The sequence below is a fragment of the Microplitis demolitor genome, chromosome 5, assembly GCF_026212275.2.
Source record: "Microplitis demolitor isolate Queensland-Clemson2020A chromosome 5, iyMicDemo2.1a, whole genome shotgun sequence".
Taxonomy (NCBI): domain Eukaryota; kingdom Metazoa; phylum Arthropoda; class Insecta; order Hymenoptera; family Braconidae; genus Microplitis; species Microplitis demolitor.
Genome location: NC_068549.1, coordinates 4316202 through 4331192, shown reverse-complemented (window position 1 = coordinate 4331192; position 14991 = coordinate 4316202). Strand labels below are relative to the sequence as shown.

The 14991-nt window shown below is 27.5% G+C and overlaps 4 protein-coding genes and 1 long non-coding RNA gene across 6 annotated transcripts; 4 read left to right on the top strand and 1 right to left on the bottom strand.

Annotated features, from left to right (window-relative positions):
• Positions 1-1245: 1245 nt before the first annotated feature.
• On the top strand, positions 1246-4591 carry LOC103579574 (glycine--tRNA ligase). Its single transcript, XM_008561004.3, has 2 exons — positions 1246-1707; positions 2348-4591. The coding sequence occupies exons 1-2, from the start codon at positions 1474-1476 to the stop codon at positions 4328-4330; spliced, it is 2217 nt and encodes a 738-aa protein (XP_008559226.1). The 5' UTR covers positions 1246-1473; the 3' UTR covers positions 4331-4591.
• Positions 4592-5451: 860 nt separating this feature from the next.
• LOC128667866 (uncharacterized) lies at positions 5452-6441 on the top strand. Its single transcript, XR_008403783.1, has 3 exons — positions 5452-5488; positions 5983-6101; positions 6192-6441. It is a non-coding gene; the product is annotated as an uncharacterized LOC128667866 (long non-coding RNA).
• Positions 6442-6977: 536 nt separating this feature from the next.
• LOC103579573 (protein UXT homolog) lies at positions 6978-7415 on the top strand. The gene has a single exon (XM_008561003.2). The coding sequence runs from the start codon at positions 6978-6980 to the stop codon at positions 7413-7415; it is 438 nt and encodes a 145-aa protein (XP_008559225.1).
• An 810-nt stretch (positions 7416-8225) lies between these two features.
• On the top strand, positions 8226-10370 carry LOC103579571 (28S ribosomal protein S2, mitochondrial). Its single transcript, XM_008561002.3, has 3 exons — positions 8226-8452; positions 8515-8625; positions 9641-10370. The coding sequence occupies exons 1-3, from the start codon at positions 8419-8421 to the stop codon at positions 10282-10284; spliced, it is 789 nt and encodes a 262-aa protein (XP_008559224.1). The 5' UTR covers positions 8226-8418; the 3' UTR covers positions 10285-10370.
• Positions 10363-12916, bottom strand: LOC103579569 (dehydrogenase/reductase SDR family member 7). 2 transcript variants are annotated; one of them, XM_008561000.3, is made up of 5 exons: positions 12647-12916; positions 12210-12469; positions 11846-12085; positions 11495-11784; positions 10363-11125 (listed from the first exon to the last, which is right to left on the bottom strand). In XM_008561000.3, exons 1-5 carry the CDS (start codon positions 12768-12770, stop codon positions 11038-11040), a joined length of 1002 nt encoding a protein of 333 aa, XP_008559222.1. In that variant the 5' UTR covers positions 12771-12916; the 3' UTR covers positions 10363-11037. The 2 variants fall into 2 exon arrangements, with proteins under 2 accessions (XP_008559222.1, XP_008559223.1); XM_008561001.3 differs by having other exon boundaries at positions 10377-11110; positions 12647-12915.
• Positions 12917-14991: the final 2075 nt, after the last annotated feature.

Below are 14991 nucleotides of genomic sequence, written 5' to 3'. Positions count from 1 at the left end.
ATTTATTTAAGCAGCGTTTATTATTATTATAAAATGTATTTAAGCTGCATTTATTTTTACTATTAAATATTTATCCATACAACTTTAAACAATTCAATCTTATAAGTTAGATTTATTATACATTAAATCAATAGTGTCATTAAATCAATTAAATCAAAGTTTTTTTTTTTTTTTTTTTTGTAAATATAGAATACTTTATTACTATTATTTATTTTCCTTAACTGTACAACATTATGTTTTTTACAGATTATATCTTATGTATATATTATATATTTACAATATAGATTACTGTTTTAACATTAATTTTAAACATTTAAAAAAAAAAAAATAATAAAAACTTGAAAAATAAACAAAGTTCTTTTATAAACTTGCATTTTTTAATTTATTTACTATTTTAACTCTACATCATAATAATGAATATAATTTTTATAATTATTATTTTAAATTTACTATTAATATTATATCAGCATCACTGTGATAATGAGAAATTACTGATTGGTTTTATTTTTTTATTTTTTCATAAATCAAACAGTACTCTGTACTTCAACTATACACTTAAATTAATGAATATGATTAAATAATCATAATTTAATCACTTCTTTATACAATTAGATAATTAATATAATATTTAATTAAATTATTAATTTATTTAATTAAAATTATGTAAATTATTACAAGCTCAGTGCTTTGGAGTAATCAGATTTTGATTTTTCACATTTACTCCAGGTTTCTTATTATAAGTTTAAAATTATTTATTTATTTATTGTTTTCCTAAATATTTTTCCATAATAATAACTATAATTTTTATTATTATTATTGTTGTTTTATCATAATTATTAATACTTATATTTTATAATATAAACTTAGTCACTATTATGAGCACATGGTGAAATTCTTCAATTTGTAGCTTATATTTTATTCAGATATTTTATTATAGACATTATATTTTTTAGAGATATTCAAAAACAGTCGATTATTTATAGACATATTATTTTTAGAGATGTTTATTTTCACATAATTTTTTTATATACGTGTTTGGTTATGCAAATTTTGGTTTGTAGGATTTTTTATTTTTATAGTAATTTTTTTTTAGTGACTTTTAAATTTAGTTTTTTTCAATTATTCATATAATTTTATATATGCACTAAAATTATTTAGTAATTTTTAAATAGTGACCATATTTTTATTAGTGATTTTCAAATATAGAGACATTTTTTATAGGGATTTTTTTTTATTTACTTATTTTACAATACATATTTATAATTTTACATTTTATTATTTGTATATATATTTTTAATTATTGAATTTTTTTTTTAAAACTTTTTATTTTTATATTTTTACATTTGTATGAAAGTAGTCATATACATTTTTATTTTGAGACATTTTTTTTTTCCCGATTCTACGCTACCCCTCAAGAATTATTGGCCAGTATGTATTTAACAATATAATAACAACTGGAGTGCATTCACCCAAATGGGTTTATACTTTCACAGCATTCGTGTAGTGAGTAAACTTGTACTGACTCAAATAAAACAGAATAATTGCAATTTTATAAGAGAATTACAAACGACTGTCAGATTTGCGAAGAGTTTTAACTGGGGATCAAAAAAACATTTTCGAAAAGTAAAATTGAATTTTCCTCTCGATATGACGGACCCGAAAATTGAAGAAACTTTAGCACCTCTACGTGCTAATGTCAAAGAACAGGTAACAGAACCTTAAAAATTATTCCATATGGACATATGATCACACACGTGTGCTGATTAATTATAACATAACCAATTAAAACATGTTTTTAATATATTTTTCCTAGATTTATATAAATAATACAACAAATAACGATTTGTTATTCATGATTATGATTTTTATAAATTTTATAAATATCAGTCAAATTTTTAAAATTCAGTCAAATGAGGATCTAGAAATTTTTTGATGCTAAAAATAACAGACATTACAAAAATTATTGGTTTTTTTTTTAATTAAAAAATTAAATGTTAAGAAAAAAAATTTATCTGAAGTTCTTGTAGTAATTTTTTTGTCCATATTTTTGAGAATTTATTCTAATGACAAGTGAGTCGTTAATGAAAAAATTCAAATTGTCGGGTCTGCTATTTCCAGCATCAAAAAATTTTTTTTTTTTATTAATTTCTTTGCATACTAAAAAAATTTCACTCTACCAAAAAAAACAAACTCACTATCAATAATAAATTTACTCCGTATGCGGAGTGTTTTTTTCTAAAATTCCGGAACTCCGAGTGACGGAGTAAATTCGTTTCAAAAAGTTGAAATATTGATACAGATTATAGTTAAATAAATTATTTATAAACTAACTGGTAATATTTTTCAGGGTGACTTGGTCCGTAAATTGAAATCTGATGGCGCACCAGAACTGGACGTTAAAAAAGCAGTAGCTGAATTAAAACTCCGTAAAAAAATTCTTGAAGACAAAGAATTGTCTTTTATATCTGACTCGCAGACGTTCGATCGTTCGCGTATGGAAGATTTATTAAAACGTCGTTTCTTTTTCGATCAGTCATTCGCCATTTACGGTGGTGTCACCGGACAATATGACTTTGGACCAATGGGTTGCGCATTTAAAGCCAACCTACTCAGTGCATGGCGTAGTTTTTTCGTATTAGAAGAACAGATGCTTGAAGTAGACTGCTCAATTCTGACTCCTGAGCCAGTGCTGAAAGCCTCAGGTCATGTTGATAGATTCGCGGACCTGATGGTAAAAGACGTCAAAAGTGGCGAGTGTTATCGTCTTGATCATTTGATAAAAGCGCACTTGGAAAAGATTGCGACAGACAAAAAAACTGATGAACAAACCAAAGCAGAGTGTCAGGATATTGTTGTCAAACTTGATGGTATGACTAAAGACGAGATGGCTGCAGTCATGAAAAAATTCAATATGAAGTCGCCGTCCACCGGCAACGATTTGACTGAACCAATTGAATTCAATTTAATGTTCGGTACTCAGATTGGTCCTTCCGGTACAATGAAGGGATTCCTACGTCCAGAAACAGCGCAAGGAATATTCGTAAACTTTAAACGTTTGTTAGAATTCAATTCCGAAAAATTACCTTTCGCAGCAGCGCAAATAGGTAACGCTTTTCGTAACGAAATATCGCCGCGTTCTGGTTTAATAAGAGTCCGTGAATTTACAATGGCTGAAATTGAACACTTCTGCGATCCAAATGATAAATCACATCCTAAATTTGATGCAATAAAAGATACTAGTCTGGTACTGTACTCAGCGTGTAATCAAATGGATGGTAAAAGTGCCGAAACCCGGACGATTGGTGATGCTGTTGCATCAGGATTGGTAGCCAATGAAACTCTTGGCTACTTTATAGCAAGGATCCAAGAATTTCTCGTAAAAGTTGGTGTCGATCCTAAGAAACTGCGGTTCCGTCAACATATGAATAACGAAATGGCTCATTACGCTTGCGATTGCTGGGATGCTGAGTGTCTCACTTCGTACGGTTGGGTCGAGTGCGTTGGTTGTGCAGATAGATCTGCTTATGATTTAACTCAGCATACCAAAGCCACTGGAGTTAAATTGGCTGCTGAAAAAAAATTGGCACAGCCCAAGACAATAGACGTCTGTGAGGCGACACCGAACCGCGGTCTTATTGGTAAGACGTTTAGAAATAAAGCTAAGGAAGTACTTGAAACAATCGCTGCTGCTGAGAAAGATGGATTGGATCAGCTGGAAAAGGCGCTCGATTCAACGGGATCCTACGAAGTTACATTAGCTGATGGTTCAAATGTTAGTCTTACTAAAGAAATGCTCACTGTCAAGAGATACCAGAAGATTGTTCATGTTGAAGAAATAACTCCATCAGTTATTGAACCCTCCTTTGGTATCGGACGTATCATGTACGCAATCTTTGAACACAACTTCAAAAAACGTGATGGTGATGAAATGCGAACGTACATCAGCTTGCCGCCTGTTGTTGCTCCACTTAAATGTTCAGTTTTACCACTGAGTGGAAACGCGGAATTCGTACCATTCGTCAAACAATTGTCCCAGGGATTAACCAGAGCTGACGTGTCTCATAAAGTTGATGATTCTTCTGGAAGTATTGGACGTAGATATGCACGTACTGATGAAATAGCTATTCCGTTTGGTATTACAGTGGACTTTGACACGCTCAAGACACCTCACAGCGCGACTTTGAGAGAACGCGACAGCATGAGACAGCTCAGGATCCCTCTGGATGAGCTGCCAGGTGTTGTTAGAGACCTTTCTTATGGCAAAGTTACTTGGACGGAGGTCGAGACGAAGTATCCCAAGTTTGAACAGCAAGAATCACATGAAGCTTAGATACGTTTTTGAATATTTTTGTAATAGGATAATTTTTTCACAAACTAAAAGTTTGATGGACATGTTTTTTCATGTTTGCAATGCATTTCTATAAGCTTTGAGTACTTTTTTTAAAAATATTTTTCACGATTCTTATTTTGTTTAAACAATAAATCTCGTTGAATAATTAACTTGATTATTCTTTTATTTATTTTTTTAAATTTATTCAATGGCTGGTGTAGTCAAGATTTATTTAAGCAAATAAAATTTTTCACGACTTAAGTTTTTAAATTGTAACTAATTTATTTGCTAGATGTAAGCTTAATATTTAAAGGCAATTATAATTAAATTATCTCATTACTTTTTAAACAAGATTTCTTAATTAATCACTCGAATATTAATTTTTCATTAGTAAGAATTTTAAAAAAATAAATTACAAATTTTTCTCTCAAACAAAACCTCTAAACGCAAAATTAAGAACGAAGCTCGATGATTTACTCTATAATCTAACATTTTTTTTAAAATATCTAGTATTTATAGGTAAAGCTCTTTTTTATGAGTAAAACACTTTTTACTAAAAGGTAAAAGACCTAGTAGATCACTCCATGTATTTGTACATCTACATTTAATAAAATTTAGTAAATATAGATATAAAATCCATGAATAATTGGGTACTAGTTCCCTGATCGGGTATTGGGTCTCTTACATAATTTTTTTCAAATGGATAAAAAAACATACATTTAAGGGTCGAACGTAAAATTAATTTTTAATCAAATAAATTTAATATTTATGATTAATAATTTGTAGATAGATAATTATTTAAATTTAATTATTCATTAATATATTCAATTAGAAAATTTATTTATTTAAATCTAATACGCAATTAATAATTATTGATAACGACTTTGTTATCATGAAAATATATATATGTCAAAGCCATGTGATACTAGTAAATACATAGTATTTAAATTATTAGAAATTGATGAAATTCTAATTCTAGTGACAGTTATGCAATAATTTATATTATTTGTTTAACAAAAAGTTATCAAAAGATTATCAATACTATGGCAGTGACACATGAACTCTAATTTAAAAAAATAAAATCATGATAAACATGTAGTATAAAGACAACATCTGAAAGAGATCAATCAAATCGCAGAAAATATTGAAAGCTGTTCTGTAAGTCGAAATATTTATTGATGTAATTGTCATATTTATCAATATTTGTCTCATAATTTTATTATTGATAAATAATACCCTCGATGTCGAGGGTAGCAAACACGTGGATTGAACCCTCTACCTTTCTCTATGGTGTGTATGCGATTTTTCACCAAATCTACACTTAAAAGTTTAAATTTTTACCTTTGTTTGTGGGAAAAATGGTGCATGCGCTAATTTTTATTATTGGTTTTCTCATAATAGGAAGGAACAACTTACTTCCTTGCAAACAGAGGCAAAAGTTTAAACTTTCACGTGTAGATCTGGTGAAAAATCGCATACACATCATAGAGGAAGGTAGAGGTCCCAATCCACGTGTTTTCCACCCTCACCTTACTCGGGTCGGCAATTATACACGAGGTGGGAATGTCCTACTTTCCTACCTAGGCGTGCAATTTACTAATTAACTCATTAATTAATTAATTAATTAATTATAAATAATTATTTTAATTTAGCTCATCACTGATTACGTTTTTAATTCACCAAAAAAATGTCGAGAGTTTTATTTTTGGTACTTCTGATAGCACTGATAGCTGTTGGCATAACTACTGCTTGTTTACAAGTTGGTGATGAAGTATGTTTGTTATAATTTATATATACATTTAATAAAATAACTTAAATCTTATTAATTAAATAATAAAATTTTATATTTTTATAATTACAGTGTCACGAATCCAATGACTGTTGCAACCGTCGATGCGGGTCAAATGAGTTTGGAGACAGACACTGTTATCCAGATGATGGATCTGATTTCTAAATCTACAAATCCGTAAAATGTTGTAGTTATTATACACAACAGTATAATATATTTATTATACTATCCTGAAAAAATATATACATATTTCTTTACATTTATTAAAAATCTTTTAGTATATAATTTGAATTTAAAAATTTTGAACATCCTGAGATAAGTCAAATTAATTAATTTATCAAAAAACCCTAAAGATTTTATTTTAGGTTTCCAGTGTTTGTCCGTGAATTAAATTGAATTGAGAAATTGGCCCTGAATGCATTGAAGAAAATTAAAAAAAATATATATTACAAAAAAAAAACCATTAAAACGAATAATTAAAATTAGTTAAAAAAAAAATTTATATTTAACATTCCAGTAGAATTCTTTACTTTTTAAATTCCGTTATATTTTTTGAATGTAAATGCGACATCTGTTCGTTAATTCACATTTTGTTTACATTTCGCTACCGAGAAATGAATCAAAATAAAATTTATTTTCTGTAAAATATAAAATATAAACAATTATTAAATATTTTTGAATAATTACTATAGTTACATATAACTTTATAAAGAGTAAGTAAATACTTTTGTTATTTTATCTAAGTAATACATAATTTAAGTCTTCGTTGTTATTAAATGTATACTAACCTCAAAATTATATTACATATATCATATATGTGTGTGTGATTAATTTTTTTTTTTTATTTAAAATTAATAGATGGCCACAAATTCAAATGCGTTAAAAAAAATTCCTCAATTTGAAAGATTTATCAATGACGTTTTGAAAAATGATCTCAAAAAATTCGAAGAAAAACTGGACGCTAAAAATACTGATCTTGCTGAATTTATTCAACTGAAAAGTCTTATTACAACATTAAAAAATAATGAGTTTAATGAATCTGGATTCAAAACAAAAGTTGATTTAGGAAATAATTTTTTCGTCCAAGCTCGTGTTGATGATGCTTCGAAAATATTTATTGACGTTGGCCTGGGATATTACGTCGAATTCAGTCTAGATGAAGCCCTTTTGCTCATTAATGTGAGAATAAAACTGCTAGAGTTGCAGATAAACAACTTGCGTAAAGAAATTGCGAAAACGAACGCGCATATTAAATTATTGTTAATTGGTATTAGAAATTTACAAGGGTTAAAATAGTGTCGCCCTTGGACTTTTTTTTTTTGTAAATAAATTTTTTATAATTAATTGACTAATCTTTTATTATTAATGTCTCTAATATTAAATTTATAAAAATAAAAAATTTATACATATTACAATTAGTGTTAATATTAATTTAAATTAAATCATTTAATTTAATTTAGAGTCTGATAAAATGGCGGCAAGTATAAATACTTTTTTTAAATCTGCATATAATTTATTATTATTTACGCACTTAATTTATAAATAAATAATTCATGTCTAATGATACTGATAAATTTAAAAAATATAATTTAATGTTATGCTGTAAGTAATTTCTTTATGATCATTCTTAGACATCTCTCTCGACTTTTTAAAAATATTCAATGACCTTAGACTGTCAGCCATATTAAAGTTTAATTAATTAATTAATAAATTATAGCATTAATTGAAAAAGAACATAGTAGTTACCATTTCGCCGGGGTGTAGATTTAAAAAAAAATTATTTACATTTGATGTCAATTTGAAGTTGAACGAAATTTGAAAAATAAATTTCAGTAAAATCTTCGTCAATATTCGAATTTAAAACATCAAATTATAAGAAGCTAAAGTTTATTCAATAAATTTCATTTAACTTCTAATTGATGTCAACTGTAAGTATTTTTTTTTAATTAATTAATTAAATTTTTATACAAATGACAGTTGAAAGTAATTCAATATTTTAAAAAAATGGGAGGCATTGACTGAGAATGCCTTGAAAAATAACTTTTGTACCATTTGTTGATAATCTTAAAAACTTTAATAACCTCATAAAATTATATATTAGAGTATTCGCTGCTTATAAATGTTCTGATCGATGATTAAATTTGTTGTGAACCAGCGACTATTTTTCAGAATCTGAAACAAACCCTGGTCCATGTGCTGACCGGTCAGTGAACATTAAATTGTATTATGACATTTCATTAATTAAGTATTCAGAGTTTTTAATTTTGTTGAGAAAGTGTTTATTAATATTAGATCAACTATGTTGGGTCATTCAATCAAAGTATCAAATAAAGGTAATGTTACAATTTAAAGTTTGTTGATTTAATTAGCATTGTAACCTTTTATTTTTTACCAGCCCTAGGTTTCAAATTTTTGGGATCATGTCCGCGTGTGAAAAATTTTTCTACACAAGCTAATCCTCTTCCTAGTCAAAGTGAATCGGAAACTCAATCTATGAATCCAAATGGTATAGTATCAAGTAAAATTATTCGTTAGTTTCTAATTAATTAAATTTTTATGTCAACAATTAATTCAAATAACAATTTTTTAATTTAATAATAACAGCAATTTTTTTTAATTTTTATACATAATTACAAGCTTAATAATTATCAATTAATTACTAATTTAAAAAACTATTCGACAATCAGCATTTATTGTTAATTTTATTGATGATCGGCTGCTTTAATTATTTTATTATCAAACTTGAAATAATTTAAATATTTAAAGTAAAATTTATACTCACCCGAATTTTCCATGGCAAATTTTTAATTTAATGTTTATTTTAATTAAAAAAATATTTTTTTATTAATTATCCCATATAACAATCTTGTTCAATACTCGAGTTAGCTAGCCTGGTCTCAAGTTCGATAGACGTTAGTGTCTTTTCTTACCAATGTATCTTGCTGCAGATACTTGTGGCCAGATTTCAATAGCAAGTCTTACACAAGAAATTCGTGCCAGATTATAACTCAATTCTGGAGGAAGACTATAGTTAAAAATAATTGCGTATGGCTTGCTTAAGATCTGCTCAAGGCTCAAAATTTACATTGAGCCTTGAGTTACTAGTGCAAGAAATGCGCCAGAAATTTTTAAACTGCACCGTATTTCAAATATCTTCAATATTCTTTACAATGCCTTGAGCAAGTCATAAACAAGTCTTGATGACGATTTCTTACTACATCTTACCCAAGACCCATACGTAGAAAAAGACACTGGTGACTAGGGGTTGTGATCAAGGCACTGGCATCAAGATCTTGCTCAAGCATGTGTTACTTGGATAAATTTCAATTAAATACTAAGTATTTATTAAGTAGTTCCAGATAATTATATAAATGTGTTATAAATAAATAAATAAATTAATTAATTATTAAGTCTACAATAATAAAAATCATCGCATTAACACATTGACGCTGTTGTCTACTCAGTATTTTGTATTTAATATAAATATTTTAACTATTAACTAATTATTATTTTTTTTTTAGATATTCCATCAATTGATCCACTAAAACATCCAGATTTTTTTGGAGTACATCAACTGTTTACTGTAAAAGATTTATTCGATGCACGAGTACATTATGGGCATAAAATAGGATCGCTTGATGATAGAATGAGACCATTTTTATTTGGATCACGACTTGGTCATCTCATATTTGATCTTGATAAAACAGCTGTTTTATTACGTGAAGCACTTAATTTTACCGCTCATATTGCATTTCGTAATGGGATTATTTTATTTGTCGCTCGCAACCCACAAATAACGCATTTGGTTGAAAAAACAGCGATCGAGTGCAAAGAATTTGCTCATACACGTTTTTGGAAAGATGGAATATTCACAGATTCGACAAAAAAGTATGGAGCTGTAACACGACTTCCGGATTTGTGTATTTTAATGAATACACTCAATGACGTTCTTCATCAGAGTAATGCAGTACGTGACAGCGCTAAGATGTGTATACCTACTGTAGGAATTGTTGACACTAATTGTAATCCAAATTTAGTGACTTATCCAGTTCCTGGTAATGATGATACGCCAGTAGCTATTGAATTATATTGTAAATTATTTAAACAAGCTATTTTACGAGGCAAAGAGGCGCGGTCTAAGTTGGCTGATATGCTGCCGCACTAAAAACGTTTTTTTAAATTTATTATATTCTTTTTTTTATTAATGTATATAATTATATAAAATTTATAACAATAGTATGAAAAATATTACCAAGTAATTGTACAATTATTTAATAATTTTTTTTTTTACAGTCGACTACCCGTCATAAGTCTCTTCCCCTCAATCGGGAGTTACTGAGTCCAAACAGCTTTCCCACTTAACCACTCTAAAGAGTTTCGTACTAAAGAACCCGTTATAAGCCTCCGTTAAAATTCTCTAAAATATAAACTAACAATAGGAAAAAATATCAAAATTAATGATGAAAATTTTCTATCTATGTTTCGCAGATAATAATTTAATCATTATTAAGTAAAATATAATTGATTTTTCATAATTGTAATCATTAATTACATCAAAAGTTTCTGTTACAATTAAAAAGTTTTATTGAGCATTAAGTTGATCAATAAAATCATTATTTTTATTATTACTGTGATCAATACCGTCATTATTATAATTTTTTTCATTTAAATTATTATTAATGTAAAAAGATACGTGTTTATTTTAGTGCTTTAAGCACCAGGAAAATCGGGATAGTCGCGTATGTAACAAAATGTAAATGACGTTTAAAATGATATAAAATAAAACAGGCTTATAACGAGTAGTCGAGAACAAAACTAAACGCACGGTAGTGGGAAGACTGAAATTACAAAAAAAATTTTCTCTACCACCCTTAGACCAGGCTTATGACGGGTAGTCGACTATGAATCCTCTTGATTATCACTTTTCATTTACGGTTACTTTGTTATCACGAAGACGTTGCAAAAATTTTGGTCCCAGTGTTTTTATTACGCTTAAATTTAAAAAACTGAATAAATATGAAAGGTAAAATAATAATTATTATTTATAATTTTAATCATTTTTATAAATTATTATGATTTAAATCGTCTGTAATAACGTAGTTTAAAAAAAAATATTTTTTTTTTTATATTAACTATAAATAATTTGGTAAAAAATTAATTACACCAAAGATATTTGCGGGTCGAATAAGTTTTTATTTATTTAATCAACTCGAAGTGAAATTAATTCCGCGGGAGTTTATTTTGAAATTAAAACTCCGTTAGCGTGTAATTTTTTAGACCAAAATGAAATTCATATTTACTCTTGACTTTTTTTACAGTATAGATTTAAAACCATAATAATAAATATTATTAAATAAATATAAAAATTAACTTACAACTCTCCTAGATTTGGATAATATCGAGCTAAATAAGTCAGTTGTAAAGCAACAGATTTAGCAATCCAGCATTCATTGAGACAATTAGCAATAGCTACTGCCATCAAATATCCACAGCGTTCAGGACTTATTTTATTAGACGCCTTTACATCCGTTTTCAAACCATACTTTTCACCAGGTTTTTCAGTAAAACTTTCGGATAAAAATGGAGTACTTATTGCCCCAGGACACACTAATGTTATCGGTATATTTTCATTTAATTTTTCCATTCTTAAGCTTTCAAAGTAACCCTGCAATAAAATAATAAAATTATTGTCATCATAAATAATTAGATATATTTAATGTACCAACATGTAATGCATGTTTTGAACCAGTATAAGATCCAGAAAATGGTATTCCCAATAAACCAGCTAAACTTGAAGTAACAACCAAATGTCCATGTCCATTTTCCATAAAATGACGATAAGCTAATCGACTTAAATTAATTACTGAAAATACATTTAAGTCAAATAGATCTTTGTCAACTTTAATATCGATCTTTTCCCAATTAGCTCTTTGTGATCGACCGGCATTATTAACTAAAATATCTAACTGAAAAAAATACAGTTAATATTTTTTACTCTAGAGTAATTTCTAATAAATTCAAACCATAATTAATGACATGATGTTTAATAAATAACTATTTAATTAAATATAAGTGATAAATAATAATTACTTTGCCAAATTTATTAATAATATAACCTAGTGCTTTTTCATGATACTGATAATCACAAACGTCCATTGATAAAATTTCAATGTCATTATCTTGTAAATTTTTATTTATTTCCAAACATTGTTTTTTAACTCTTATCAACTCTTCTTCTCGACGTGCTGACAAAATTAATTTGCAATTAACTTTAGCAAGTTCATATGCTAGATTTTCTCCAATACCACTCGAGGAACCGGTTATCCAAACAACTTTTCTACTCAGCACATCTGTAATTACATTAACATACATAGAATTAAACAAAAATAATAATAGTAATCTTTAATATCTGATAGATTTTTAAAATAAATTTTTTGGCGGGGAAGTTAAATTTATACAAAATATCTACATGAATGACTTTTCAAAATTTTTGTGCATATATTTATATATATTTTTTTAATAGTTACCTATGGGTTGACCAAATTTCTCTTTAAAAAATAATTGTATATCACAGTCAATAAACCATGGGAATATTATATAAAAAATATAATAAATAATTGTTATTGCACCCACTAATTCACACAATACCATTATTTTTAATTAATAATCTGATTACTATAAATAATTTATATTTTTGGTATTTGAATTTTCAAATTTATAACTGCAAAAAATAAAAGTATTTACAACGCAGTAACTTTATGTTATTGCAGAATAATTTTTTATTATCGCTGTATTATGTAATCAGCCGGGTATGTACTATACATATTTATATACATATATATGAATACAATTATCAACAAAAGAGTATTTTGAACTTTTAAGAACAAAATCGTTGATAAATAAATGAATTATTTATAGGGAAAATAAAATTTTTTTATGATACTGAGTTATCCAGCATCCAATAATTTTTGGATTTTTTTTTAATAGCAATGAATTATAAAAACAAATATTTTAAAAAATTGCACTTATAGTTTTTTTAGTTTTCTACATGTGCATATTTTCATTTTTTTTGTTTTTTGTAATTGATTTGTTGATAAAAAAAATCAAAAAATTGTTAATTATCTTCTAACTTAAACATCCTAATTTTTTTTCAATCTTTTATTTTTGAATTGTGTTTAAATTTGAAGTAATGTTTGAATTTTTTTAATTATTATATATATATATATATATATATATATATAATTCAAATAAAATATTAGACCTATTTTTTAAAATTAATAGTTACAAATATGAAATTCTAATTAGCAGATGAGATATTAGTTTTGAAGCTGGTTTTTGACTTATTGATAGGCACCAAAATGTTGACAAAAAAATTAGAAATTAATGTCATTGAAAAAAAATATTTGCTTTAAATACTTGAAAAGAACGGCGGTAAAAATTGAATTAGAAATAATTGTCAAACAAGTTATCTAAATGATGTCGATTGAAATTACTTTTTTAAGACAGGAAAAAGATGACAAATTTTCTATTACTCCTAGAGTCAACAAACAATTGTTTTTGAGACAAAATAAAATTTGTTTTGTTTTTATAAAAGACATTTTTATTACATCTTAAAGTTCTCTCTGTACTTGGGTAATTACATTTTAAATATTTATGCGATTCGAATAGTGAAAATCTTACGAGGAAATTCGTCTTATGAATTTTTCCGTAAGCTAAAAAAATCTCTGTAATAATAATAGAGACTTTGACATCTTAAAGTTGTCTCTGTACTACTTTGATTATTTAAATTTAAAATAAAAAATTGTTATAATTTTTAAAATCAAAATAAAATAATGATACAAAAGGATTACTCATCTCGAGAGATGATCTCAGAGATGAGTAATGGGATGGTGGTTACCCAATGGGCGATTTCTAACATTTAATTGTGACAATGAGACATGAGTACATAGCAGTTATATCATTGCCCACTATCTCAGCCGGTAAGGAAGTTGCATTACGCTTCCCCGGAAGAGAGCCATCCCCTCGAGCAGTGTAGCGACTCCAGTGCCTGATCCTCCCACGCAACCATGTAAGGACTTGTATTTTTTGACGTTGAGCGTCAACATTAGTTTGCGAATGCGCACTGTAGCACATCTTGGACATTGGTCCGACTGTAACTTTGCTCCATTGAGAGACTTCAAATAAATACTTCCATGACTGCGTGGGTGGTTGTGTCCTTCAGGCGGAGGACAGCGAGAAAGCGAGAATGCTTCGCTTCAAGACAAAGAGGAACACACACAGAGAGAGTGTGCCCGGATCGAGTTGCGCACACTGCTACGAGCCTTTAGACTTCCGACATGACGTTGCCGGAGGCGTCCGACTGAGACACTAACGAATTGTTATATATTCAAACGACACTATTAACAAGTGCTTGCGAGAAAACGTCTATTGTGGCGCCATCTTACTTATTTGAATGTACTTATTTTAGAAAATCACTTAATTTGAAATTTTTTTAAGAAGTCGAAGTTATGATCCTTAAGTTAAGAGCAAAGTAAAATTTTTCGGATTCTTTTTTTCAAAAAAATGAAAACTAAAAATATGCACATGTAGAAAATACAAAAAACTAAAGGCGCAATTTTTTTGAATATTTTTTTTTTATAATTTATCGTTTTAAAAATTAGTAAACATCGGCTGACTTCAGTATCGTTCGAAGTTTTACTTTGTAATTCATTAATAATTAGTTTATTTATTTATGGCTTTAGCAAAGACCCAACAGCCAAAGTCAATAACAGGGTCTTTTAATACAAATACATAATTTTCTGATCAGTAACAACTTTTATCAGCTTAAACTAATGCGTATTAATATAAAAATAAAAATTATATGGATACTGAA